General features: G+C 58.4%; 11 protein-coding genes across 11 annotated transcripts; 5 read left to right on the top strand and 6 right to left on the bottom strand.

Moving 5' to 3' along the window:
- Positions 1–746: 746 nt before the first annotated feature.
- On the bottom strand, positions 747–1,382 carry BROUX77_003370 (uncharacterized protein; the record flags this gene model as incomplete). Its single annotated transcript, XM_073748014.1, has 1 exon — positions 747–1,382. The coding sequence occupies one exon, from the start codon at positions 1,380–1,382 to the stop codon at positions 747–749; it is 636 nt and encodes a 211-aa protein (XP_073605795.1).
- Positions 1,383–1,663: 281 nt separating this feature from the next.
- BROUX77_003369 (uncharacterized protein) lies at positions 1,664–3,667 on the bottom strand (the record flags this gene model as incomplete). The annotated part of the gene is made up of 3 exons (XM_073748013.1): positions 1,664–2,973; positions 3,221–3,393; positions 3,507–3,667. 3 exons carry the CDS (start codon positions 3,665–3,667, stop codon positions 1,664–1,666), a joined length of 1,644 nt encoding a protein of 547 aa, XP_073605794.1.
- Positions 3,668–4,294: 627 nt separating this feature from the next.
- BROUX77_003368 (uncharacterized protein) lies at positions 4,295–4,805 on the bottom strand (the record flags this gene model as incomplete). Its single annotated transcript, XM_073748012.1, has 2 exons — positions 4,295–4,641; positions 4,697–4,805. 2 exons carry the CDS (start codon positions 4,803–4,805, stop codon positions 4,295–4,297), a joined length of 456 nt encoding a protein of 151 aa, XP_073605793.1.
- A 456-nt stretch (positions 4,806–5,261) lies between these two features.
- BROUX77_003367 (uncharacterized protein) lies at positions 5,262–8,655 on the top strand (the record flags this gene model as incomplete). Its single annotated transcript, XM_073748010.1, has 4 exons — positions 5,262–5,401; positions 5,484–5,596; positions 5,661–5,954; positions 6,062–8,655. 4 exons carry the CDS (start codon positions 5,262–5,264, stop codon positions 8,653–8,655), a joined length of 3,141 nt encoding a protein of 1,046 aa, XP_073605792.1.
- A 461-nt stretch (positions 8,656–9,116) lies between these two features.
- Positions 9,117–10,046, bottom strand: BROUX77_003366 (uncharacterized protein; the record flags this gene model as incomplete). Its single annotated transcript, XM_073748009.1, has 1 exon — positions 9,117–10,046. The coding sequence occupies one exon, from the start codon at positions 10,044–10,046 to the stop codon at positions 9,117–9,119; it is 930 nt and encodes a 309-aa protein (XP_073605791.1).
- A 567-nt stretch (positions 10,047–10,613) lies between these two features.
- Positions 10,614–12,945, top strand: BROUX77_003365 (uncharacterized protein; the record flags this gene model as incomplete). Its single annotated transcript, XM_073748008.1, has 4 exons — positions 10,614–10,652; positions 10,707–10,765; positions 10,827–11,550; positions 11,971–12,945. 4 exons carry the CDS (start codon positions 10,614–10,616, stop codon positions 12,943–12,945), a joined length of 1,797 nt encoding a protein of 598 aa, XP_073605790.1.
- A 1,239-nt stretch (positions 12,946–14,184) lies between these two features.
- BROUX77_003364 (uncharacterized protein) lies at positions 14,185–15,864 on the top strand (the record flags this gene model as incomplete). Its single annotated transcript, XM_073748007.1, has 2 exons — positions 14,185–14,578; positions 14,705–15,864. The coding sequence occupies 2 exons, from the start codon at positions 14,185–14,187 to the stop codon at positions 15,862–15,864; spliced, it is 1,554 nt and encodes a 517-aa protein (XP_073605789.1).
- Positions 15,865–16,976: 1,112 nt separating this feature from the next.
- BROUX77_003363 (uncharacterized protein) lies at positions 16,977–18,806 on the top strand (the record flags this gene model as incomplete). The annotated part of the gene is made up of 1 exon (XM_073748006.1): positions 16,977–18,806. One exon carries the CDS (start codon positions 16,977–16,979, stop codon positions 18,804–18,806), a length of 1,830 nt encoding a protein of 609 aa, XP_073605788.1.
- A 363-nt stretch (positions 18,807–19,169) lies between these two features.
- BROUX77_003362 (uncharacterized protein) lies at positions 19,170–20,194 on the bottom strand (the record flags this gene model as incomplete). Its single annotated transcript, XM_073748005.1, has 2 exons — positions 19,170–20,065; positions 20,134–20,194. 2 exons carry the CDS (start codon positions 20,192–20,194, stop codon positions 19,170–19,172), a joined length of 957 nt encoding a protein of 318 aa, XP_073605787.1.
- A 767-nt stretch (positions 20,195–20,961) lies between these two features.
- BROUX77_003361 (uncharacterized protein) lies at positions 20,962–22,320 on the bottom strand (the record flags this gene model as incomplete). The annotated part of the gene is made up of 1 exon (XM_073748004.1): positions 20,962–22,320. The coding sequence occupies one exon, from the start codon at positions 22,318–22,320 to the stop codon at positions 20,962–20,964; it is 1,359 nt and encodes a 452-aa protein (XP_073605786.1).
- Positions 22,321–22,866: 546 nt separating this feature from the next.
- Positions 22,867–24,002, top strand: BROUX77_003360 (uncharacterized protein; the record flags this gene model as incomplete). The annotated part of the gene is made up of 2 exons (XM_073748003.1): positions 22,867–23,349; positions 23,448–24,002. The coding sequence occupies 2 exons, from the start codon at positions 22,867–22,869 to the stop codon at positions 24,000–24,002; spliced, it is 1,038 nt and encodes a 345-aa protein (XP_073605785.1).
- Between the last annotated feature and the right edge of the window lie 261 nt (positions 24,003–24,263).

Below are 24,263 nucleotides of genomic sequence, written 5' to 3'. Positions count from 1 at the left end.
AAATGTACTCGGAGCATTACTGAGTCCAAACGGCATCACCGTATACTCAAAATGGCCATACTTGCAGTTAAATGCAGTCAGCCAGCAATCTTCTGGCTTAATTGCCATCCTGTGATAGGCATCGCGTAAATCAATCTTCGAGAACACCGTCGCTTCACTCAGTTGCGACACGATATCTTTCATCAGTAGCAACGCATGCCCATTTCTGATCGTGATAGCGTTCAATTTCCGGTAGTCGACGCATAGTCGGAGCGTACCGTCTACCTTTGGCACAAACATAACTGGCGAGCCTGCTAGACTCCTAGATGGAACTATCCGTCCTAGCAATAGGTTTTCTTCAATGTATTGCCGCAGCGCTTCTTGCTACGTGACATTAACAGGGGGCTGCCATCAGGCCTGTTTACGCCCCAGCATATGAGTTGGCATCTTCTGGAAACGCCTTCGTCGTCGATAAGCTTGGCCACTACTCGGTAAATACCTCTAGCGCTCATGGTTGTTCCCTCGTCAGCTACACTTAATTCGTGAGTCTCGTCATTCACTTTCTCAAAGTTCATCTTTTCGGCGAAAGAAACGCCAATTAAGGGTACCTCGGAACATGTGTCCAGATCGACTTGTAGGGCCTTCCACTGGTGGTTGACTCTTACAAAGCCTTTCGTGCGGAGACATGTCCCTGGTGCAGCTGTAACTACAGGCAGATCCTCAAGGGACATAGAAACTGCCTTTACTCTTTTCCCGAGTCCTCTTCGCTATCGGCGTGAGAAGGATGAGGGGGAAATTCTTTGGTTGGCAGCCAGATTGGTGTTAATCGGTGTAACCGTGGCCGGAGCAGGGGCTGTAGGGAAAATCGCAGGAAAAGTCGGAACAGGAACTAGGGCAAAATCGGAAGCCACGGTATCTTCGAAACAGCTGTCCAAGAAGCGCAAAAACTCATCGACGTTCTCTTTGCGTACATCCCGGGCCATACCAGAGACGAAAGGCTGGACCTGCAAGAGGGCACTGCCCGACAACAGGCTGTAACAGTGCAAGATATACGCGCCAGCACCGTTAAAATGCATATGGTCGTAACGGTGTTTAAGTTCGACGTATGACCGGAAGGCAGGGTATAATTCGGGCTGTGAATAGTCATATCTTACGGGACGGATGGTGGAGCCCGTGTGGCCAGCGACCATCGTTGTCATTGGGACAGACGCGGGGACGGGAGCAGGGGCAGGGTTAAGAACCCAAGGCATACTATGATTACCACTCATCGTGGGTGCGTGGAGACTATCGCCCTCGTCAGCTATTTCAAGTTCTTTAAAAAATGCGAGAACAACACTGTCTTCCTGAAAGCTGCGCTGGATGGGGGAGTCGTCTTCAGAGTTGGCAAAGAAGTTGTCGGCCATAAGTTAGACCGTTTGTAGTAGGCAGGATAGAAGAAGAATAAGGTACCACGATCTCCTGTGAGAATCGGTACCTAGGAAAGAACAAGAGGTAGAAGAAACAATTGAAAACACAGTACCCAGTTGCACTGGTAGGAGGGGTAGGAAGAATTCAAAAAGATGTAACTATGTAGTACAACAGGGAAGCAGGAAAGGACGCGCCGGGCTTGAGGCGAATCTCAGTGTCAATTCCTGGGCCATGTGGCGATAACACCTAGTTGCTTTTGGAGTCCCTTGCCACTTTCCTACGCCTCAGGCATTGAATTGTAGTTGTTCGTGGCTTTGTCAAGAGGCGTGGCATCCAGAGCAGGGATTGCAGCTAGAGCAGAAGAGGAAATGGGAGTTGCAATGTTGACATACTCCGAGATGTCGCGGTTGATGACAGGCTGGTGGTGATGTCCTCGTCCGTTCCTTGGCTGGTCTCTCTGGAAAGGCACGTTCTGGGAAGGGTCTCTTTTAAAACCTCCGGAGGCCAAGATACGGGCATGAATTCTGTGGATCATGCTACCGGGGTTCTGCATTCCCACATTTATCCGCATGTTGGTGCTCCCTTTCGGGTGCCAACCTTCCGGAACGTTCTCCCGGAAGAAGTACTTGCAGGTATTGTTTGCATGAGGACCTCGGCAGAAGTAACACTTCTGGTCGCGCCGTCTTGGACCCCTCTCTGAGCTGACTCGGGCCGATTGCGAGTTTTGGTTTATGGCCGGTCTGTGTTGTTGCTCAGAAGGAGTAATAGCAGCAAGAGACATTCCCAGCGGGAGGTTGTTCTGTGGCAACTGTCCTTCGTTTAGCACGTGCCATGCGCGGGCATGAGAGGCCACCTTCTCAAAGCTAATCCGGTCTTCGTAAATGTCCTCGACATACTGGTTCTTGAAAAAGCTGACCCATTCTGGGTAGACACGGTTCATGCCCTGTAGTGCCCGTGACAGCCACAAACGTGGGGTCAAGACCTCGGCAAATTTGCTCTCACGGCAGCGAACCATGGTGTTATCCCAATGGGTGATCCAAGTGACCGTGTCCATGCCTTGTGGAGGGGGAGAGGACAGTGACAGCATTGATCCCTCGTATGACCTTCGCAGGATTTCGTGCTCTGACCTGTATGAGACGCGTAGAATCCGCGCGATGCCGTCTACCAGCTTGTCGAGATCGTTTATTCCATCCAGCTGGGTCAGGATGTTGTCATCGATGCGAGGGAACATCCACTTTCTAACCTTCGAAACATCCACCATCATGTTGCTGTATACCGTCAGCTCAACGGAATAGGCGCTTCCAAGTTCTTTCGGGGCGCGAGATCTGTCTATTTCGTTGTCCCTCCAGATGGCAACTGCATGTTCCTGCTTCCATTCAAGCCGGTTAGAGCTGTTGATAAACGGGCATTTCGGGCCAGTGCATGGGGCCGATAACCTGTAGTAGTGGCCGAGTTGCATTAATGACGCCAATAGGACGGTCTGTATCCTGTCGTGCCACTCATCGCACTCGGCGACTTGCACGAGGTGGGCCGCCCACGGGATATGGTCGGTGGCAAAGGTAACCGGAGCCGCGGCAGCAGCGGCTGCTGTAGGGGGGTATAGACAGTTCCGGGCATTTCGGCGTCTTCTGGATTCATATTCGAAGTTGCGCCGGACCCGGAAGCACTGTGGGTAAGATGTTGGCTTTTATCAAAGGCCTTTTCATTTGTAGTCGTCTAATCCGTAATGGCTAGTCCTGTGAGATTCAGTAAGGTGGCCCCCATTGTCGGTCTTTTCCTTCTTGGAGGTCAATCTTGACTTCCAGTTCAGGCCAGGAGGGCGATGGTCACTTACTCATGTGCGCAAAGGCGCTCGATAGGCCAGGGTGATGTGGCAGCAGACGGTTACGAGTTTTATTAGAGGTTGAGTCTTTTTTTGCAAAGGGCTTTGTTGATTTCTTCGATGCTAGCTCGAGATTTATAACGTTGTAGGGCACAACACGGGTGAAGCCCGGCTGCGTCAACGTTCTGTACCCGTCTTTCAGTTTTGTCGTATGGGGCTTCTGGATGCAGACAATGTCTGCTTTTCCGGTCGCAGCACTCTCAAGTGTTGTCTCATGGACAGCCTTCATTCTGTGCACATTGTGCTGAAGGATGCGTAGACGTTGTCCAGTCGTGTGGCCCTCTTTCGTAGGCAAGACGGGCCGTTGGTGATGGGTTGCCGGTCGTAGTCCTCCTGGATCGAGGCCTCAACCATCACCGAGGCAGCTTGCTTGCCACGCACGCGTCGCTGGGGCAGCATGTTCCAAAGAGTTGGGGTGTGGCAAAGATGGCGAGGGCGGACATTGACTGGACTCTAAATCAGGGAGAAGAGAAAAAAAGCTTGTTACTTGTTAGCTGTCAACTGGCTACTTGGGATTTTCGCAGACGGTGCGGGTCTGATTAACCCTAAGAACCTGCTGACAGCATGGTGACATGTCCAACCCTGAAAAACAAGACGATGGCCTAGGAAACGCCAATGCGCGTCAAAGTTGAGGGCGAGCCTCTGTTCTTCCTCGAATGACTGTTGGCCATGGAGAATGCAGGGTTCAACCGAAGAGACCTTTCCCCAGCGAAGCCAAGTAGCAGTTTAGGATACTCTTGTGGGATTATCGCAGCGACAGCCCATGCTCATCCTGCGGAGTCAATTCCTTGTGAGAGGTAGTGTGTTGTGGCTACGGAACAGCTGGTTGGCAACATGCAACATGCACTGTGTGCTTGTACAAGTAGAGCGTAAACTGTCTGGTTCTTGGGGTCTGTCTGTCTTTTCCAGTTAAGCCAGTCTCCCGTAGGGCGCGTCGAGGGGGAAGCTCTCTAGTTGTGGATATGAGACGCTCTAAGCTTATTACAGCAGCTGGATATAAGATGCTCCAAGCTTGGTGCTCTCTCATTACAGCGGCTGGATATGGGACGCTCCAAGCTTAATGCTCTGCTCGTTAGTGAGCGTGTCTTGTGCAGCCAGGCTATGGACGACCTCGTCGGCAGTCAGCCACCGTTGCACAGCAGCTTTAGCAGAGCTCTGCTTCTGCACCTCGGCCTGGATTTCGAAGCGCCTCTTTGCGGTCGCCTGGATTATGTTGCTGGTTTTTGACGAGATGGACGCGTGTCTGTTCAGCAGCGCGGGATCAATGCTGAGCACATTTTCGAGGTGTCGCGATGCAGGGGTCTTGACAATTCCGATTTCGTAGAGCCTATCCGAAAGTGTCGAGCTAGACTCCGAGGGCTGCTTCTCCGTTTCTAAATGGCGGTTAGCACACGGTTGCTCGGTGCGGCATGGGAGCATGGTGAATACCTCTGGCGACGCTGGGAGAAGATTGCACGGGGTTGGTGGCGCCCGGAGACCGGGTTTTGGGCAGTCGTCGGATGCCGTGCGAGGCCGTGGTAGAAGCAGCTGCGCCCATAATGTGCGAGTGGAATACGAAGGGGAAGCAGAGTTGGGGGGAAAAGGCGCGCGTTGGGGGGCTCTGGTGGCGAGGTCGCTGAATACCGGCAAGCGAAATCTTTGGCGGTTGTTGAATGTCGGCAAGTCAAGTCTTTGGTGGCCGGAAATGCCAGGCACCCGATGTTCAGGCACATGTGACCCTAACCCTGGATTTGGTCGGAAACATGTGGGTCTGGTCCCTAGTCCGGGTCCAAGCTCCCAACGCACCGCCGCGCCAATCAGCTTCCAGCATTGGATCTGCGACATAAACTCGAGACCGCATTGAGGCTGGTCTCGTCCCTTGTCTCCCGCCGCTCATCTCTGTTCTGTCTCGTCAACCGTGATTGCCCGCCTCGCGATTCTGTTTTTCCTCCAGCGAATGGCCTCTACCAGCGTCTCTCTTGTGGCCTCCAAATAGTCCTCCCCCCCCCCCCCCATGGCCCGATTCATGCTGTCGGCGCTTGTGGCCGGCGCCGTGATCGCGGGCTCGGCCCAGGCAAAAACCTACTCGACCGCCGAGATGCTGAATGCCCAGATGGCGCTGATGCAGAACGCGCCCGATGGCTGTCCGCCGTGGTACGTCTTCCCGCTGGCCGCCGCCGAGCGGGCTCTGCGCCTCACTGCATCCATGTGTTTATACTGACCCCTAATCGCGCAGCTTCAACTGCCTCCTCCCTTCAAACACGTGCGCGCAATACGGAAAATGCAACGAGTTCAATGGAAAATGCGACTGCCCCGAAGGCTTCGGCGGCGAGGACTGCCTGCAACCCCGTGAGTCCCTCTCCCCCGCCCGCGGCCGGGCCGGCGCGCTAACCCGACGTGCTGGCGCTTCTAGTATGCGGCTCGCTTGCGCGCGGCAAAGACCGCCCCATGCGCTCGAACCAAACAACGTGCGAATGCGACGATGGCTGGACCGGCATCAACTGCAACATGTGCACCACCAACAAAGCCTGCAATGCCCTGATGCCCGAGGGCAACGGCGGTGTGTGCTACGCGAGCGGCGATGTCGTCAAGAACAACCACCAGATGTGTGACGTCACCAACAAGAAGATCAAGAACCTGCTGGGCGATCGCAAGCCGCAGGTGACCTTTACGTGCAACAAGGAAGACGCTGTCTGCCAGTTCCAGTGTAAGTGCCGGCTAGAAGCGGATTCTTCTGCCAGAGAGGAACCCCCCATTCCCACATCAGCCCATCAGCCCAACCACATGTCACTCACTGACCCTCCCGTCTCCCAGTCTGGGTCGACCAAACCGAGTCATTCTACTGCGATCTCACCGAGTGCTCTTCCAGCTCCGAGTTCTCCGCCTCCAACAACAAGACTTCCTACGCATGCCCGAAAATCAAGTGCAGCTGCATCCCCGGCCGCATGATGTGCGGCCAGGACGGCTCCCTAGACATCAGCGAGTTCCTGGACGAGGGAGTCAAAGGCCCGGCCGGCTTCCAGTGCTCCCAGAAACCCGGAGGCCTCCGGAACTGTGAATTCAAGGAGCCAGCCATGGACGATCTCATCCAGAATCTCATTGGCGACAGCAGCATTCTCCTTTCGTGCAACGCGGGAGAGTGCCTGTACCATACTGAAATCCCAGGCTACGAGCCTCCGGTCAAGACCATCAACACGCCGCTCATAGCAACTGTGATTGCCGCAGCCTCTCTGTTTCTGGTAGTCGTGATTCTGGCCCTGTGGTACTTCTCGCGGCGAAACCTCCAATATGGCCCCATCCGCCTGGAGGAGTCTGATGACGAAACATTCAAGCTCATGACGGACCACAGGCCTGCTGCGCTCATGTTTGATGGCGTGTCCTACACCCTCAATGGCCGCAAGATCCTCTCCAACATCCACGGGATATCTAAACCTGGAGAAATCACTGCCATCATGGGCGCCTCTGGAGCCGGCAAAACGACATTCCTCGACATACTCGCCCGGAAAAACAAGCGCGGCACTGTCTCGGGCATCCTCTCGGTGAACGGGGAGGCGGTTGATGACTCCAACTACAGGCAGTTCATTGGCTTTGTTGACCAGGAAGACACCATGCTTCCTACGCTAACCGTTCACGAGACCATTCTCAACAGTGCTCGCCTGCGTCTGCCGCGGGGGATGAGCCGGCAGGCCAAGGAACAGAGAGTCGTCGAGGTTGAGAAGCAACTGGGCATCTACCACATTCGCGATTCGTTGATTGGATCCGAAGAGGGACGAGGCCGTGGAATATCGGGCGGCGAGAAGCGCCGCGTAGGCATTGCCTGTGAACTCGTCACCAGCCCTTCCATCCTGTTTCTGGACGAGCCCACGAGTGGTCTTGATGCATACAATGCCTTCAATGTGGTCGAATGCCTCGTCACGCTCGCCAAGACCTACAACCGCACTGTCATCTTTACCATCCACCAGCCTCGCTCAAACATTGTTGCTTTGTTTGACCGCCTCATTCTTTTGGCTCGTGGCCAAGTTGTCTTTTCGGGTTCTTTCTCCAAGTGTCAGGGCTACTTTGACCAGCTGGGCTACCCATGCCCCGCTGGCTTCAACATTGCAGACTACATTGTCGATCTAACCATGCATGCTGCCAACACTGCTGCTGGTGCCGCTGACCTGCTATCCGAACCCGCCCCCAACTCCGAAGAGCCTGCCAGTGAACGCACGTCGACGCCTTTCAACCGCAAGCGGCAGGGCTCGATTCGTCATCGCCAGGAACTGGAGCTCTTCACGCGCCGCAAGAGCTCGACCAGCGATAGCAGGACAGCAGACCCTACCACGCCCCAAGCCCCCAGCCAGTCTCGCTCTAGTGATGTCGATCAGCTTCACAACCTCCCACCCCTTGCCGAACGGCGAACTGAACTTGAAAGCCTTGTCCAAAGCTTCAGGGAGTCTTCGATTTCTCAGCAAAGCCAGCAGGAAATGCAAGATGCTATCAATGCAGCCCAGGCCGCTAATGGCGACAACAACGCCGCGCTGGATGGCAGCGTCCCGTGCAATCCGGTGCTTGGCAACGGCTATGCTCGCATTGGGTATGTGGCGCAATTTGTCATTCTGTCTCAGCGCACGTGGAAGAACCTGTATCGCAACCCCATGCTCATGCTCACGCACTACGCCATCGCCATTCTGCTTGCTGTCCTGTCCGGATACCTCTTCTACGGCATCACAGACGACATTGCCGGCTTCCAAAACCGCCTCGGACTGTTCTTCTTCCTCTTGGCCTTGTTTGGCTTCAGCACTCTTACCAGCCTCAACGTCTTTGCCCAAGAGAGACTCTTGTTTGTCCGCGAGCGAGCCAACGGGTACTATGCGCCCATCACGTACTTTGCAGCAAAGGTCGTCTTTGACATTGTGCCCCTGCGCATCATTCCGCCGCTCATCATGGGCTCGATTGTGTACCCCATGACCGGCCTCGTTCCGGATGCCGCCCATTTTGCCAAGTTCCTGTTGATCTTGGTCTTGTTCAATCTTGCTGCTGCGTCCATCTGCCTGTTCATCGGCATCATTTGCAAGGACCACGGCGTAGCCAATCTAGTTGGTAGCTTGGTCATGCTGTTCAGCTTGCTCTTTGCCGGTCTTCTCCTTAACCACGATGCTATTCCCGAGACTGCGTTGTGGCTCCAGTCGCTGTCCATCTTCCACTATGGCTTTGAATCGTTGATTGTCAACGAGGTGGTGGAAATCACTCTGATTGACAAGAAGTACGGCATCAACATTACTGTTCCGGGCGCTGCGATTCTGAGCTCGTTTGGCTTCGATACGACGGCTGTGTGGTCCGACATCACCAAGCTTGGCCTGTTTGCCGCGTCTTTTGTTGTGGTGGCGTACGCTGCTATGCACATCCTGCTTGTTGAGAAGCGGTGATTGGCTTCTTGTTTTCTTTCCTTTTTTCCACTCTAAGCTTTTTCTCTCTTGGGACTTGCGGTTTGCAAGTATTGTTGTCATTGTTATTTTGCTTTTCCAACTCTATCCGAACGTATACATTCATGAATCTCGTTACTCAATAGCTAGCTACACCTAATGTGAATCTCCAAACCACACGCCAATCGTTGACCAAGCTTTGGGAAGCTTTGTGAAGTCATCATCCACAGTGCAAATGGTAGTCGTAGGGTTACACTGGTCTATTTTGGTGCAACATGAACACGGTTGAGGAAATACCAACAGGTTGACTAATAAAAATACAAATACATATATACACAGGTCGAAGGCCTCGGCCTCCAGCCATGATGATCCCAGATCCGTCAGTGCCCATGGCTGCAGCTCTAGGCCGCACTTGATAGAAGCCGGGCCAGTGCCTTGTGCCGTGTGATATCGATCCCCTTTGCCTACTGCATCTTGCCGCCAACGAGCTCCTGCGCAACATTCTTCTGGCGCATGGCATTGTGTGTCGAGCCTGCTTTCGAGCTGGTGTACTGTCGCGTGTTGCCCGAGTTGGTGTAGTCATTGAGCATGTTCTCGACGCTCGGCGGGCTGCCCCACGACGCCCACGCGTTGCCGTCCTCGTAGAAGCCTGGCTGGGTCACCCAGTAGTCCTCGGCAAAGAGGCGGTCAATCTCCTGCTGCAGCTGCGTCTCGTTGACGATGAACTTGGACGCCTTCATGTACAGCTCGACGAGGTGGTCGCGGCGGACCTCGCGGTGCTGGGCCTGGATCTGCGCGGTGCGCTGGCGGCTCTCCTCGGCACGCTCCATGCGCAGCGGGTCGGGCGTGACGGCCGTCTCCATGGCCGTGGCGCTGAGGATGGTGCTGCGCGTGTATTGCTCGGCCCACGGCTCCCGGGCCTGCGAGGCGCGCTTGTCGCGGGCAAGCTTGCGGGCCTTGACATGGGCGTCTTTGGCGTCGCGGGTCTGCTTGCGGTCCCACAGGCCAGACAGGCCCTGTTTGAGGTTTTCACGCCGGGTCTCGGCCATCTTCCTGCGCCATTCTTCGGCCGAGCCGTGCCGGGCTGGCAGCTTGGAGGCTTCGCTTGACGGCTCGGGCGCAGTCTTCTTGATGTATTCGTCCGTCACCTTGCGGTCGCCTTCTGCTGGCGGGAAGACGCTGCGTGGTATGGGCAAGTGGCCCCTCACGGGCACCAGCTTTTCGGTTTCGGATAGAGGCGGTGTTGGGACGTAGATGAAGGAGGGCGATTCGGGCGGCGGCTTGTCGCTTTGCTTGGCCGCCGCTGCACTAAAGGACCGCTGGGCAGCAGCGAGCGGAGTCGCGACCCGGAGACCGAGGAGGCGGAGGCGTGCCACGGGGGCCGGGGAAACCATGTTGGAGTCGGAGGGACGTAGTCGGAGGGATGTTCCGCTGCGGGCGAGCTGGAAAAAGGCAGTAAAAGGAATTCCGAAAAAGGGTCGCAGATTCGGCAGCAGTCGGGCGTCTCCTGCTGTCTCGCGGTCAACGGCGTCTTCTTCAGTCTCTCCCGCCTCGCCTCGCCTTGAGATCTGCCTCAAAATTCGCCCATCAAGAATTGCCGCCACGCGGCGCCGTGATTGGCTGGCTGGTGGCTGGCCCCACACAAACCTACCACCCATGAACAAAGCGCCTCTCACCGCCTGCGAAGATTTAGTGGGGCCACGCGGCAGAAAGAAAAAAGTTCTTGAGGCTCTACTTCTTGCAAATCTTCGTCGGCCATCTTTTCTTTCCCAACTTGTTCTTTGCTCTTCATTTTCTGCTTGTTATACTTGCATCCATCTTGTGTTTGTTGTTCTTTTTTTCTTGTTTGTTTCTTCTTCTTTTGGTCCAAAAGTCTATGATACCCACGTTTCTTCTTTTCTTTTCTTCTATTTTAATTCACAGAATTTGAATTCTTTCACCCACCGCCGCACATAACCACCATGGGCAACAGAAAGAAGGAGTCGAGCAGACGCGCCCGGGTACGTCTACAGCTTCATCGTCTCTTGAATGGCACGCGTACTAACACTTAATAGGAGGGCAAGTCGACCGATGGCATGGCCAACGTGCGCGTCAAGGGCGAGAACTTTTACCGGTATGAACCACCCACCGCTGCCAAAGCCTGTCTGATGCTCTACTAACGCCCCGGCTCTTAGCGATACGAAGCGGGTAAAGCAGCTCAACATGTACAAGGAGGGCAAGTCACAACACAATGCCAAGGGCGAGGTCGTCGTCGCCGCGGCCTTCCAGAGCCGAGAAGTGCCCAAAGCGCTGATCGAGCCAAATCGCAAGTGGTTCAGCAACACGCGAGTCATCTCACAAGAGGCGCTGCAAGCCTTCCGGACAGCCATGACGGACAAGGCCGACGATCCGTACAGCGTGCTTCTGCGGAGAAACACGCTGCCCATGACGCTGATCCGCGACGGCGACGGCGTCAATGGCTTGAAGCAGCACAAGGCCAAGATGACGGTTGAAAGCACACCGTTCTCGGGCGTCTTTGGCCCCAAGGCGCAGCGGAAACGCGTGACCATCAATGCCAGCACCATGGACGACCTTGTCGAAGAGGCCGACAAGACGCTCGACTCGTATGTTGAGCAGCTCGAGCAGGACCGTCTGCTCAGTGGGAATCCCGAGGACCCCGACGACGCCTCGGTCAAAATTGCCCGCGAGCATGTCTTCTCCAAGGGCCAGTCCAAGCGCATTTGGAACGAGCTTTACAAGGTTCTCGACAGCTCGGACGTTGTCATCCATGTTCTCGATGCTCGTGACCCCGAGGGTACCAGATGCCGAAGTGTCGAGAAGTATCTCAAGAACGAGGCCAAGCACAAGCATCTCATCTTCCTCCTCAACAAGACCGATCTGGTCCCCACCACTGTTGCTGTAAGTTAACCAAGCGCTACTACACTCTGTCTCCCTCCCTCCCTCCCTCCCTCCACCTTGGACATCACGCGATGCCCAAGGCCCAATAGTTTTGTCAGGATCTCATCCGCATCGTCCATGATGCAGCCGTTTACCGGTTCAATGGAAGGGGTCTGTTACACTTTGGGCAAATCAAATATACACTTCCACTGTCTGCCAGCGTTTTGCTGGTCTGACTCGTAGGCTCCGTTTTGGAGTCTGCTCGGAGGCTGTCCGTGGCTCATATTGAGTTGAATACCATCCACTTCCCCTTTCTTTTGGGGGAAACCTCCTCCGGCGGTATTCTTAGTCTTGATCCACACATTTCACTACTAGACAAAGTTTCTTTTGATTTATACATCCTCACGGCAAAGCCCGTTGCTAATCAATATTTTTGTCTAGGCTGCCTGGGTCCGCCGGTTATCAAAGGATGCGCCTACGCTGGCCTTCCACGCTTCCATCACAAACTCGTTTGGCAAGGGCTCTCTCATTTCTCTCCTGCGCCAGTTCTCCACGCTGCACTCCAAGGACCGGAAAGAGATTGCCGTCGGCATGATTGGCTACCCCAACGTCGGCAAGTCCAGCATCATCAACACTCTTCGCGCCAAGAAGACGTGCGTCACGGCGCCGATCCCCGGCTCCACCAAAGTCTGGCAGTACGTGTCGCTGATGAAGCGCATCAGCATGATTGACTGCCCCGGCATCGTCCCGCCCAGCATGACGGACACGCCCGAAGACATTCTCCTCCGCGGCGTCGTGCGCGTCGAAAACGTCGAGAACCCCGAGCAGTACCTGCCTGCGCTGCTCGGCAAGTGCAAGCGCCACCACATTGAGCGCACGTACGAGCTGAGCGGCTGGACCACGCACATTGAGCTGCTGGAGCTGATTGCGCGCAAGAGCGGCCGTCTGCTCAAGGGCGGCGAGCCCGATCTGGACGGCGTGGCGCGCATCGTGATCCAGGACTTTTTGCGCGGCCGGATCCCGTGGTTCACGCCGTGCCCCAAGGACGAGGCGTCCGAGGATGCAGTCGTTGCCGGCCGCGATGGCAAGCTGGGCGAGATGCCGCGCAAGCGCAAGAGGGATGACGAGGAGCCGAGTGCTGCGGCCAAGCCAGCGGCGGCCAAGACATTAGAGGAAGGCGACTTTAAGGGCTTCAGCGAGGGAGAGGAGGAGGATGAGGATGAGGAAGAGGAGAAAGAAGACGCTGTCTCGCAAGATGAAGATGCCGACGACGACGAGGCCAACGGCACTCTGCTATCCGAGCAAATATCCGTGGCAGATGTCTCGAGCGACGAGGAGCCGCAAGAAGAGCAGGAGGAGGAGACGCCGAGGCGCAAATCACTCAGATCATCAACTAGACGAAGTGCCGGACGGTGAGGAAGGGAGAAGAAGAAAAAAAAAAACAAAGGAGCAAACAAGACTAAAAAAAAACAAATAAAGAACCCCCTCCCAAAAAATATGCCCAGAGCGCTTTGAGCAGTGCGAGACCGGCATGATGACGACTTCATCTATTCTGAACGCCCCAAGACTTATAGAATTTTGTGAAACTGCCCAACAGCGCAAAGAAAGAGCTGACGTATCTGTCTCGGAGTGTTGGTTTGTGCAACCCTAACCCTAGCAACGATGTTCCTGACGAGGTGTCTCGGCTACGAGCAAATCCGACAGCAAAACAAGTTTGGAAGATGTCGCTGTGGTGCAGTGGTATAGCACCTGGCAAGGCTTTTCGGTTGGCTACCGAGAAGTCGTAGGTTCGATTCCTACCAGTGACGCCAATTTTCTACGAGCAGTCAACCTTAACTGGGGCACTTGGGGTTAGTGCTGCTCGTTGGAAATTCATACCAAAAGCTATTCATGTATTTCCTTTCTGTCATAACTTGGGGATTATATTTGTGGGATCTTAGATGTAACTGCCTCCCTGCCAGGGGATTGGAGTATATTATGTGTAGTAGCTAGCTTGTTTGAGATTCCGTTAAACCTTGATTCGTGTATAGTATTAATATACACCTCGCCATAACCCTGTCAGGTTCCATGCGAGTAATGAATAAAAAAAAAAAAAAAAAAAAGTTTGGAAGAGGACGGGAGCACAGCCTCTGGAGGTGAGGAGGCCTCGCTAGCGGCCGCGGGGGGGGGGGGGTGGAATAAGCCAACTAATTGGTTGTGTTTTGCCCGCTTTACAACAGCATGTACAGAAGTACTTGTATGCGACAAAAGGAGACCGAAGGTCGACCGCGGTCCGGTTATCTGTACAAGTCGTCCAATATCATGTAGTTTTCCAGGATCAGCTGGGCAAAAAAGAGAGATAAAACCGAGACCGGGGGTGGCGAGCACAAGGACATCAGTAACTTTTGTGAAGAAACAAGTAGAACGAGAGAATCCTTGTGGGACGGGGCGTGGCTAGGAGAGGAGAGGAGTCGTCGTCGTCGTCAGCGTCTTTATAAAGAGGCAGAGAGACCCGGCCGCCCCGTCTGGCGGAACCGCGTGGACATTGAAGCCAAGCCTTTTTTTTCTTCTTGTTTTGTCCCATTTTTGCTTGGCACCCGCCGACGGCTCTTGTTGACCCGGGCCTTTTTTTCTTTGTTTCTTTTATTTGCGAGTGTCCCGCCCTCCCTCCAGCCCATGTGCGCCTCCGCGTCTGCCGCGCTGCTGCTGCTGCTGCTGCTGCTCGCCAGCACCGCGCCCACACACATCCGCGCCGCTCCGACCGACGCGCGCGACACCAGCGGCCAGGTCCTGCACTGGCAGACGCAGCGGCGCAGCCTGGCCGGCGACGGGCCGTCTGGCGCACGGCGGCGGCTGAGGCTGCGCTCTAGTAGTAGTAGCAGCAGCAGCAGCAGCAGTGATACGCTGGACATGTCGTGGGTCAATTCGCAGGCGGCGTACTTCACCAACATCAGCGTCGGCACGCCCAGCCAGTCCTTGACCGTGCAGATCGACACGGGTAGCAGCGATTTGTGGGTTCCCGATGCCTCGCTGGAGGCTTGTCAGCAGGGGAAATGCGAGCTTGGGTCTTGTAAGTGTCTTTGATTGGGGGGAACATAAGCTGCCAGGGGTCAGCTCCGTGGGTTCCGGAGAGAGAACCCTAATACGGGCGTCTTCAGGGTCTGTGCTGACCAAGACTAACACGGCGTTTTTTTAGTCGACTCGACCAGCTCCTCGACGTTTGAAGAGACCGACGTTCCGTTCAATATTACGTATGGCGACAACACGCATGCCTCAGGCTTTTACTTCAACGACAGCGTGACCGTCGCCGGCCAGACGCTCGACGGGCTCGTCATGGGCCTCGGCAGCGACACGGACAACTACTACGGCATCATGGGCATCGGGCTGACCAAGGACGAAGCCACGGCATCGGCGTACGCCAATCTGCCCGTGGCGCTCGTGCAGGGCGGCGTCATCAAGAGCCCGGCGTACAGCATCTGGCTCGACGACCCGGACACCAGCAAGGGCAACGTACTGTTTGGCGGCGTCGACAGCGCCAAGTACACGGGCGAGCTCAAGCGGCTGGACATTGTGCCGGACCCGAGCCAGGGCTTCGTGTACCTGCAGGTCAACCTGACGCGCGTGGTGGCGTCGAGCGCGTCGGGCAACGACACGCTGACGTCGGCCAGCTTCCCGCTGACGGTGATTCTCGACTCGGGGTCGTCGCTGATGACGCTGCAGACGGACCTGGTGCGGCAGATCTGGACCGAGGTGGGCGCCATCAACGGCAGCGCGACGGCGACGCGGCTGAGCGGCGTGACGGGCGTGCCGGCCGACTACCCGCTGGTGCCGTGCAGCCGCGGCAGCACCAACGCGTCGCTCAGCTTCCGGTTCGGCGGCGCCGACGGGCCCGAGATCTCGGTGCCCATGAGCGAGCTGGTCATTAGCCTGACGGCCGCCGACTCCGAGGTCAAGTTTGCGTCGGGCGACTACAAGGGCCAGGACGCCTGCTACCTGGGCGTGTTTGCCACCGACGACGTCAATATCCTGGGCGACACGTTTCTGCGGTCGGCCTTTGTGGCGTATGATCTGTCAAACCTGCAGATTGGCCTGGCCCAGGCGGTTTGGGGCGCTTCGGATTCACGCATTGCGTCTTTTGGCACAGCCAATGCAACCATCCCGGGATCGAGGCTGGTGGCCAGCCAGATTGAGACGGCCAGCGTGAGCTCCAAGGAGCCCAGCTATGCAGCGAAAAGCGGGTTCCAGGAATCCAGCTCGAGCTCAGGCTCCAAGTCTGGCGCTTCTCGTTCGGAGGCGCTTGGGGCTTTGTCGCTGGTAGTTCTGGCAGGCCTTATGGCGCTGGGTGCCAGCGTGTAGTAGGGTTTTTTTTCCTTGTATAGTTGTTCGTATTTTCATTGCATCTGCTCCGGGAGGGCTTTCCGTTCATAGACACACCAGCTAGACCTGAAGAACAAAAGAATGGCCCAGGATTACAGGGGACCCCAGCAAGCCAGGAGTCTTTGTGAGTGTCAGTCAGTAACAATCAGATCCATCAGGCTTTGTCTGGGGCGTCTTCCCACGCCAAGAAGGGCGGCTCGCCATGCCGTAAAAGGCCATGCCGCAAAAGAAGAACACACAGCCGTAAAAGCGAGCCAACCGCGTCGCTGCCTGCACCAGAAGCACCAGGGCTGACCGAAGCCTGCAGCAGGCCGAAGCTGCATGGCGTCATCCGGCATCATCCACAGGCCAAGGGAGCCTCCAAGATGATATCACACCGACATCAAAGAGCGCACAGAGGCAGCGTGGCACAAGAGACGGACAGACAGACGCCGAGGCCCCAGATGCTCCCTCCCTCTTATCTGCCGGGTGCCCAGGCCCAAGCAGGGCGGACGTGGCTGCTTTCGTGGCCGTTTTTGTTGCGGCTCTCTCCCCCACGCCAATCAGAGAGTTCTCTGTCTTCTTGTAGTCACGCGCATGTGGCCAAGGGCCAAGGGCCACGGGCGGAGAGAAGAAGCAGGCGACAGGCGAATATCCCCTGGGCGATGAGACGGATGCCTGGGTCTAGAGCAGGCGGGGGAGACTGGTTCATGGGGGGGGGGGGGTTTCTTTCTTTTTTCTTTCTTTTTTCTTCCTCTCTCTCGTTGGCTGTCTCGGCCTGTTGGGCGAATGTCCGCCCGCCTTTTTCTTCTTCTGCGCTGCGTCACATGTCCCGCCTGGCCGCCCTGCTGTGTCAAGTCAGTCTATGCGAGCTCCGTCCTTTTCTCTCGTTTCTTATAAGCCAGAGACAGACAGACAGAGAGAGAGAGTCCTTTGGAATCAATAAATACCGTCGACTTCGTATCCGTCCTGTCTTTTCTTTTTCTCTTTTCCTTTTTCTCCGTCTCCTTGCTTTTGGACAGACACACGCAGATCGCCACTACTTTCACTTACTACACTGACTCACTCTCTCTCTCTCACTCTCTCACACACACTCTCACCCCCTCCCCCCCATGGATCCCTACCTCTCAGACAGCGGCTCGGCCAGCACAACCAGCCGCCGCTTCCGCTACACCCACCACCACCACAGCAGCAGCGGCGACCCGAGCCCCGCGCGCTTCCACCACAGCGGCCCCAGATACGTGGTCGACAGCGGCGGCGACTCCGGCCCCAACTCCGAGTCCGACTCGGACTTTGCCGCCGCCGCCCGCTCCTCTGCCCGCCGCCGTCACCACCGCTCATACAGGCCCGTCGTGCACCATGCGGGATCACCGCCGCCGCCGCCGCCGCCGCAGCTACGAAGCGCAGAGCGCCCCGTCATCATCAACAACAACGTCATCAACGACTTTTCCGACGACGAGCACAGCCGCCGCGGGCGCAGCCGCAGCCGCAGCCGCAGCCCAAGCCCGCACCCACACCCGCACCCACACCGGCCTGCCGTTCAGGCCCAACAACAGCACCACCACCACAGGCCGGCAATCCTCGACCCGCCGTACCCCCACGCTCTCGGCCCAGTCCGCTTTCCACCACAGGACATGGTGCCCATGGACTACCGCCACCACCACCACCACAAATACCGCCGCCGCTCATGCTCCTCGCACTCATGGTCGTCCTCGGCGTCGTCGCGCGCCAGCAGCCGCCTGCCGCGCGTGCGGCTGATGCTCCACGACGCCGCCGACGATTCCGAGCGCCACCATCGCGACGCCGCGCTCGAAGCCAAGCTCCAGCTGGACCTGCGCACGCTCGAGGACCGCATGCGCCAGGAGACCGCGGCGATGGAGCAGCGCATGCGTTCCGCCAGCGCCAGCGCCAGAGCCAGCAGCAGCCGTGTGCACGAGGCGGCCGAGCGCCAGCGCGCCGAGGAGCTGGCGCTCGCGCGCGAGAAGCTCCGCGCCATCGAGCACGCGCAGCAGCGCGCCGAGACCCGGCGCCTGCACGACCAGACGGCGCGGCTGCTGCGCGCGCAGGAGGAGCTGGACGAGCTGGCGTACCGGCGCGCGCAAGAGGCCGATGCGCAGCAGCGCGCCGAGCACGACAGCCTGCGGCGCGCCAAGGAGGAGCTCGACGAGCTGAACCGGCGGCGCGACGCCGAGGCCGCCGAGCAGCGGCTGGCCGAGTCGATCGAGCTGCGGCGCCGCAAGCAGGCCGAGGCCGAGGCACAGGCCGCGCGCGAGCGGCAGGAGGCCGAGCAGCGCGCCATCGAAAAGTACAAGCAGCAGGAGGCGGAGCGCGCAAAAAAGGCCGCAGAGGAGGCGGAGCGCATCGACCGCCGCGTCAAACAGGGCCTCGAGGAGCGGCTTGTGGCGTCGGGCCTGGACGCCAAGACCATCACGTCCATAATTGACGGCAAAAAGGTCGAGAAAGCCGGCAGCGCCGGCCCCGAATATGCTGTGTACGGCAGCGCGGTGGCTGTCGCCGACGGCAAGTACAAGTACGACGTGACCCAGACATCGCTGGCGGCCCGGCCCACGTATACGCGCATGAGCCTGTATCACGTCTCGCTTGAGACGCTGGGCGCCCTGGGCATGGAATACTATATCGACCAGGACCCCAACTACGTCATCATCACACGCGAGGTCCCCGACTGGGAGCGGTCCTACCTGTGGGAGTACACCATCATGCTCCGATCTGCCCAGTCTGCAACTGTGATGGCCGATGGCGGCAAACCGAGACAGCGGTCTTCGTCCCGAGGGAGAGAGCACTACCACCACCATCGCCACCGCAGCTACAAGTACAAGTCCAAGCGGTCCTTGAGCCGCGACGCTAAGCTGGAGATTGTTCGCAAGAGGCACCGCAGCAAGAGCCGGCCGTCTTCGCTGTGGATGTACTTGGCCGGAGCCTGATGGCCCGATGCTTCACGCTGGTTCCCTTTGGTCATACATTACAGGCTTACTTACTACTTCTGTCTGTCAACAAACACACGCCTAATCGTAATGGAAACCAAGGTCAATTTTGATGGAAGTGGATATAACTGTAGCTGTCACTGTAGTAGCGATATGATAGTATAATATAGTACAATGATGGATGAAGAAAAGAAAAAGACATCTCAGCCAGGCCACACACAGTCTTATGTCTGGGAACAAGAGTAGAGTCTGGATGGCAATGAACCTGCACTGCCCTGCTTGTTTTCTTTCGCCCTTGCCGGTTCCATTATGTAATGGAAGCGGATGCGATGCTGCCATGGTCCCAATCGCATGGGTCTCCTTTTACTCAACTTTGTGGGCTACTAACCGAGGGCGTTCCATCCTGCGTAAGAACTCTTCATACGCAGTCCAGGCCAAGGCCGAGCTAAGGGCCTTTCTGGTCAGGCGTAAGCCAAGGCCATGGAAAAAGGAGCCGACGCCGTTTTCGACAAACATCCTCCGTGCTGTCTGCAAAGTGTTGCGATATGCGTCTGGCTGAAGTTGGATGCGGGTTTTGATGGCATCAAAGGGGTTAGAGATGGCGGAGCAAGCCGAGCCTGCTGTAATGCCGGCGGCGAAGTTGATAACAGCCGGGGCAACGTAGGGCGACGAGTCGGGCGAAACATTCCAGTTGGCGAGTCTCTTCTTGAGCTGCTCGTAGAAGAGCACATAAATACCGGCGTTGGGGCCGTCGCGGACGGCAGTGGCTCCAAATCCAGAGAAAAAGCCGCGGATGCCAGCAGTGCGGTGGATATCCTTGCAGGCGCTCCATATGGAAGAATACGAGTAGTACATGGTGGATTCGTAGCGAACCTTGATGACTGTGAGGGGCATGAGAAGCAGACCAGCCAATGTACGCGCCGTGGCGCCAGTGGCCATGTTGGCCGTGTTGCTCAGGGTGGGCAAAGCAGATGATGAGTGGGCGTTTTTCGGTGCCTGCGGAGCTAGGAGAGCGGCCCTTTGGCGCAGAGAATTAAGGATTGTGAAGTAGATGGCCGAGCCAAAGCCGGTGCGCAAGGCCGACGGAAGGGTTCCTCTCCACAGCGAGCCGATTTTGTTGTCCGACTTGAGGATCGCCTTGAGGTTGACGGACAGCGAGTTGGTTGTGGACTGCTGCACACGAGTTTTGAGGAGATCTAGAGGCTGGAGGAGGATGGCTGAAGTGACGCCGGAGCCCAAGCCGCCGATGAAATGTCGTCCTACGGGAGCTTACGTCAGCGACCGACGGGCTTATTTGTGAGAGGAGCGGGAAAACAAGGAAACATACCGGACTTGGAATCGGCCGACGGCTTGAGCGCCGGGGCTGTGGCGGCGGGAGAAAGCGACATGGCGTAGTGGTTTCTTTTTGGGGCGGAGAAATGCGGTAGGCCGAGGGGGAAAAGAGAAGAAGAAGAGGAAAAAGAAAAGGCGAGGGAAAAAAAAAGAGGAAGAAATGGCAGTGGGAGATGAGGGGCAAGCAGGAGCGAGATAATCAGGAGGCCGGAAGGGCAATTGCCAAGTGCGGGAGGAGAGTCAATGTTTTCGCATGCGATAAGAAGGACGAGGCAGTTGCGATGCGAAAGATGACGGCGTCGCGGGTGGGAGGAGGGAAACAACTACCCGTTACGGCGACAGGCCTCTAGAATACAGGGCCTGCAGGGCTCTGGGGCGAGGACGAGAGCGAATGGGAGAGCAAGAGGGCGGGTCTGCTGACGGAAGAAAATGGAAGGGGGGACATAAGAGCATAAGAAGATTGTATCGTCACTTGAGGCGCTGGAGCATGACGAAGTCTAACAAGCTCGACTGGCTACAAATAAAACAGGGCGCGGAAAAGACTGCAATCCCGGCGGACTCGATTTTTTGCCCAGATGTACCGACAAAGGGTGGGGTAAGTACATAATTGAAGGATATGCATGGATGGCAGGAGCACAAAGAGAAGTTGCAGGTTATGTAACTGACTAACTAGGTAGGTAGCTAGTTGGCTGTGGGTTCCGAGCGTTTGAAAAGTGGAGACGCGGCGAGATGCAAACAGAGAGGCGTGTGTAAGTAGGGAATTGCCCGAGGAGGAGCGGACGGACGGCAATCGATAAGCCACGAGGCAACTGCCCGCCGGCCCTTACACCGACGGCGCCGACACCGACACCTTCCGCGACCCGCCGCCGCCGGCTCCGGCCGCTCCGGCCTTGAAATCGCCGAGCACTGATTCGAGGCGGCCGGCCAGCAGGCGGTGGCGCTTGACGACGTCGACCCACTCGGCTTCGTCGACGTCGGCGAGCAGGATGCTAAAGTCGATGCCGAGGCGGCCGAGGCTGCCGGCGCAGTAGAGCACCTGGGTGAGGATGCTGTCCCGCGAGGCGCGGTCGGCGACGGCCGGCAGATAGGCGTGCAGCGTGTCGAGCAGCATCTGGACGAGGTGCAGGGCAAAAGTCGACAGCGGCGCCGGGCTGGGCTGCAGCGGATCCGGGGCGTCGGCGGCGCCGCGGGCCATGGCGAGACCGGGGCCGGCGAACAGGCTCTTGTACATGGAGACGATGCCGAAGCTCTGCTCGCGGAAGATTTCAATGTAGCGCTTGAGGTAGCGCTCGGTCTGCTGGCCGCTGGACCATGAGGCGGAGACGGCCCGGGCCTGCTGGCGGGCCTGCTCGTCGTCGGCGAGCTTTCGCAGCGGGCTCAGGGCGTCGAGCGTGGCGACGAGCGTATCAAGCCGGCAGAGAATAAAGAGCGCAGCCAGCGTCTGCTCGTTCATGCCGTAGCGCGCGGCGTTGGACAGCGACCGGCCCAGCAGCTGGGTGACGGCGGGGATATCGGCCAGCACGCGGCGCAGGGAGCCGATGGCGCGCAGCGACGCGGCGAGCTTGAGCGTCGGCGTCTTGAGCGAGGCGACGAGCCCAGCGGCCATGAGCTCGACGGCGTCCTCGGTCTGGCGGGCGACGGACGCGACGAGGGCCGAGTGCGGGTGCAGCGCGTGGACGCGGCGCACGTGGCCGCTGAGGTCGAGGGCGGCCGTGTGATTCGGCGGCGTCGCGGCGGCGGCGGCGGCGAGCAGCGCCGGCAGCTCCAGCAGGTCGGCGATGCGCTCGGCGTTGCGCATGAGCAGCAGCGCGCGGCGGCGGCGGGCGACGGTGTCGTTGTCGGCGGCGTCGGCGGCGCGGCTGTAGGTGTCGGCGAAGCGCAGGGCCTGGGCGTCCAGCGCCGGGATGCACGCCTTGAGCTGGGCGGCGCTGGCGCCCAGGGCCGGCAGGCGGGCAGGCAGCGCGGCGTGGCGGCTGACGGAGGCGATGACGGCCTTGTGCGAGCGCTTCGAGAGCTGCTGCACGGCCAGCAGCGCCGTGTGCGCGGCCTGCGAGAGCCGCTCGGGCTCGGCGTGCTGCAGCTCGGCGACGCCGAGCGCCGTCAGCTGCGCGAGGTATTCGTGGCGCACGGGGTCGGCGCGCGCGGCGCCGAGCCCGAGGAGGTCGTGGAGCGGAGTGGCCATGGTGCGGGACGGCGGCGGGTGGTTGGGCTGGGACGGTGCGAGCTGGACTTCGGCTTGCTGCCAGGACGCGGACGTGGCCTGGTTCCCTGGCCTGGCCTGGATTTATCCGATTACCCGGCCAGCGCCCTGCAGCCACTGTAAATGCCAGCCTCCACCGCCTAACCCCCCTAGTCCGCCCCAACAGCCGCCTGCCACAGGGCCCCAACAACAGCCCAACAGGGGGTCTCCGCCCCTGGAGCCCCTGAAAACGCCCGCCCAAAACCGCCTGAGCAGGCAGCCGTGGCCCAGGGGAAACTGGCCAGAGCTTCTCTCCAAGCATCGTTGTTCTTTCGCTCCAGCCCGCCAGCCACCGGCGAGTCTTTCTCTCGTTCTGCCACCACCGCCGCCCCGCCGTCCCCCCGCTCCGTCCCCCGCTCAGTCTGCCCGGAGATCTGCGCGGCCTGCTGTCCATCCACTCCCGCGCCCCGCTGCCGGACTCTCCCCACCGTCTCGCCAGGCTGCCCCCCGGCCCTCGCACCAGAGACCCCCGCCCCGCCCGCCTCCGCCATGCACGACCCGTGCCCGATCCCGCCCATCCCGTGGCTCGCCGCGGCCGTGCAGCCGCTCGCCGACGCGCTCAACCTGCCGACGCTGCCGCTGCACATCCACGAGGTCCTCGGCTCGGCGCTCGTCTACTCCGTCATCTTCTGGCCCGTGTCGCCCGTGCTCTCGCGCCTCTGCTTCCCCAACCACTACCCGCAGCTGTCGCGCTCGCGCCGCCTCAACTGGGACGCCCACGTCGTGTCCATGCTGCAGAGCGTGCTGATCAACGCCGTCGCCCTCTGGGTCCTCGCTGTCGATACCGACCGCAAGCACAACGACTGGGAGCACCGCGTCTGGGCCTACACCGGCGCCGATGCCATGGTCCAGGCCATGGCCGCCGGGTACTTCTTGTGGGACTTGGTTGTCACCGCCATGAACCTGCACATCTTTGGCTTGGGCACGCTGGCCCATGCCGTCAGCGCGCTGGCCGTGTACAGTCTGGGCTTTGTAAGTGTCGCCTCGGGAGAACCTCCGGGAAGCCTCCTCCGCTCCCGGAACCCCCCCCCCCTCTCACCCCACTCACTAACCTCGCCCCCCCCCCGCAGAGACCCTTCGTCAACCACTACGCCTGCATCTTCATCCTCTGGGAGCTCTCCACGCCCTTCCTCAACATCCACTGGTTCCTCGACAAGCTCAACATGACCGGCTCCAAGCTGCAGGCCTACAACGGCGCCATGCTCATCTTCACCTTCTTCAGCTGCCGCCTCGTCTTTGGCACCTACCAGTCGTACCTGATCATGCAGGACATCTGGGCCGCCATCAACGTGGTCCCGCCCATTGCCCGCTCCGGCGCCGACCTTGTCGCTGGTGCCGCCGGCGTCCACCGCTTCACCACCGCCGACAGCGCCGTGCCCGTCTGGCTCGGCCTGGCCTACCTCGCCAGCAACATCACGCTCAACAGCCTGAATTTCTACTGGTTCGTCAAGATGATCCAGGCCGTCACCAAGCGCTTCACGCCCGTCCAGACCCCCGTGGCCCCGCACGCCAAGCCCGACTCGGCCTCGTATGCGTCCGCCGTGCAGGCCGAGCGCGAGGCCCTCAGGCGCCGCAAGGCCGGCGTCGAGGAGGAGCGCGCGCTGTTGGACGAAGCCGGCCTGTGATCTGGCGGAAACCCAGTCTTTCTCCTCCTCCCTCTCCGCTGTCCGCTGTCCGCTGTCCGCTGTCCGCTGTCCGCTATCCGCAGTCGTCTCGCTTCCTTCTTCCACCACCACGCGTCAGGTCCCATGGTTGTACGTATATAATAATGCCGGCAGTTTACCATATTTTCTCGTTCCTCTTCTTCTCCTCGTTGCGTGAGTGAATCGTAACAGTGGCACGGCGTAAAATAAAACTGCATCATCCTAAAAAAAGAAAATGCATGT

The sequence above is a fragment of the Berkeleyomyces rouxiae genome (genome assembly GCF_048999995.1).
Source record: "Berkeleyomyces rouxiae strain 22BRR77 chromosome Unknown BrBRR77_ptg000003l, whole genome shotgun sequence".
NCBI lineage: Eukaryota > Fungi > Ascomycota > Sordariomycetes > Microascales > Ceratocystidaceae > Berkeleyomyces > Berkeleyomyces rouxiae.
The sequence above is the reverse complement of the archived record's forward strand: the minus strand, read 5'-3'. Positions and strand labels throughout refer to the sequence as shown.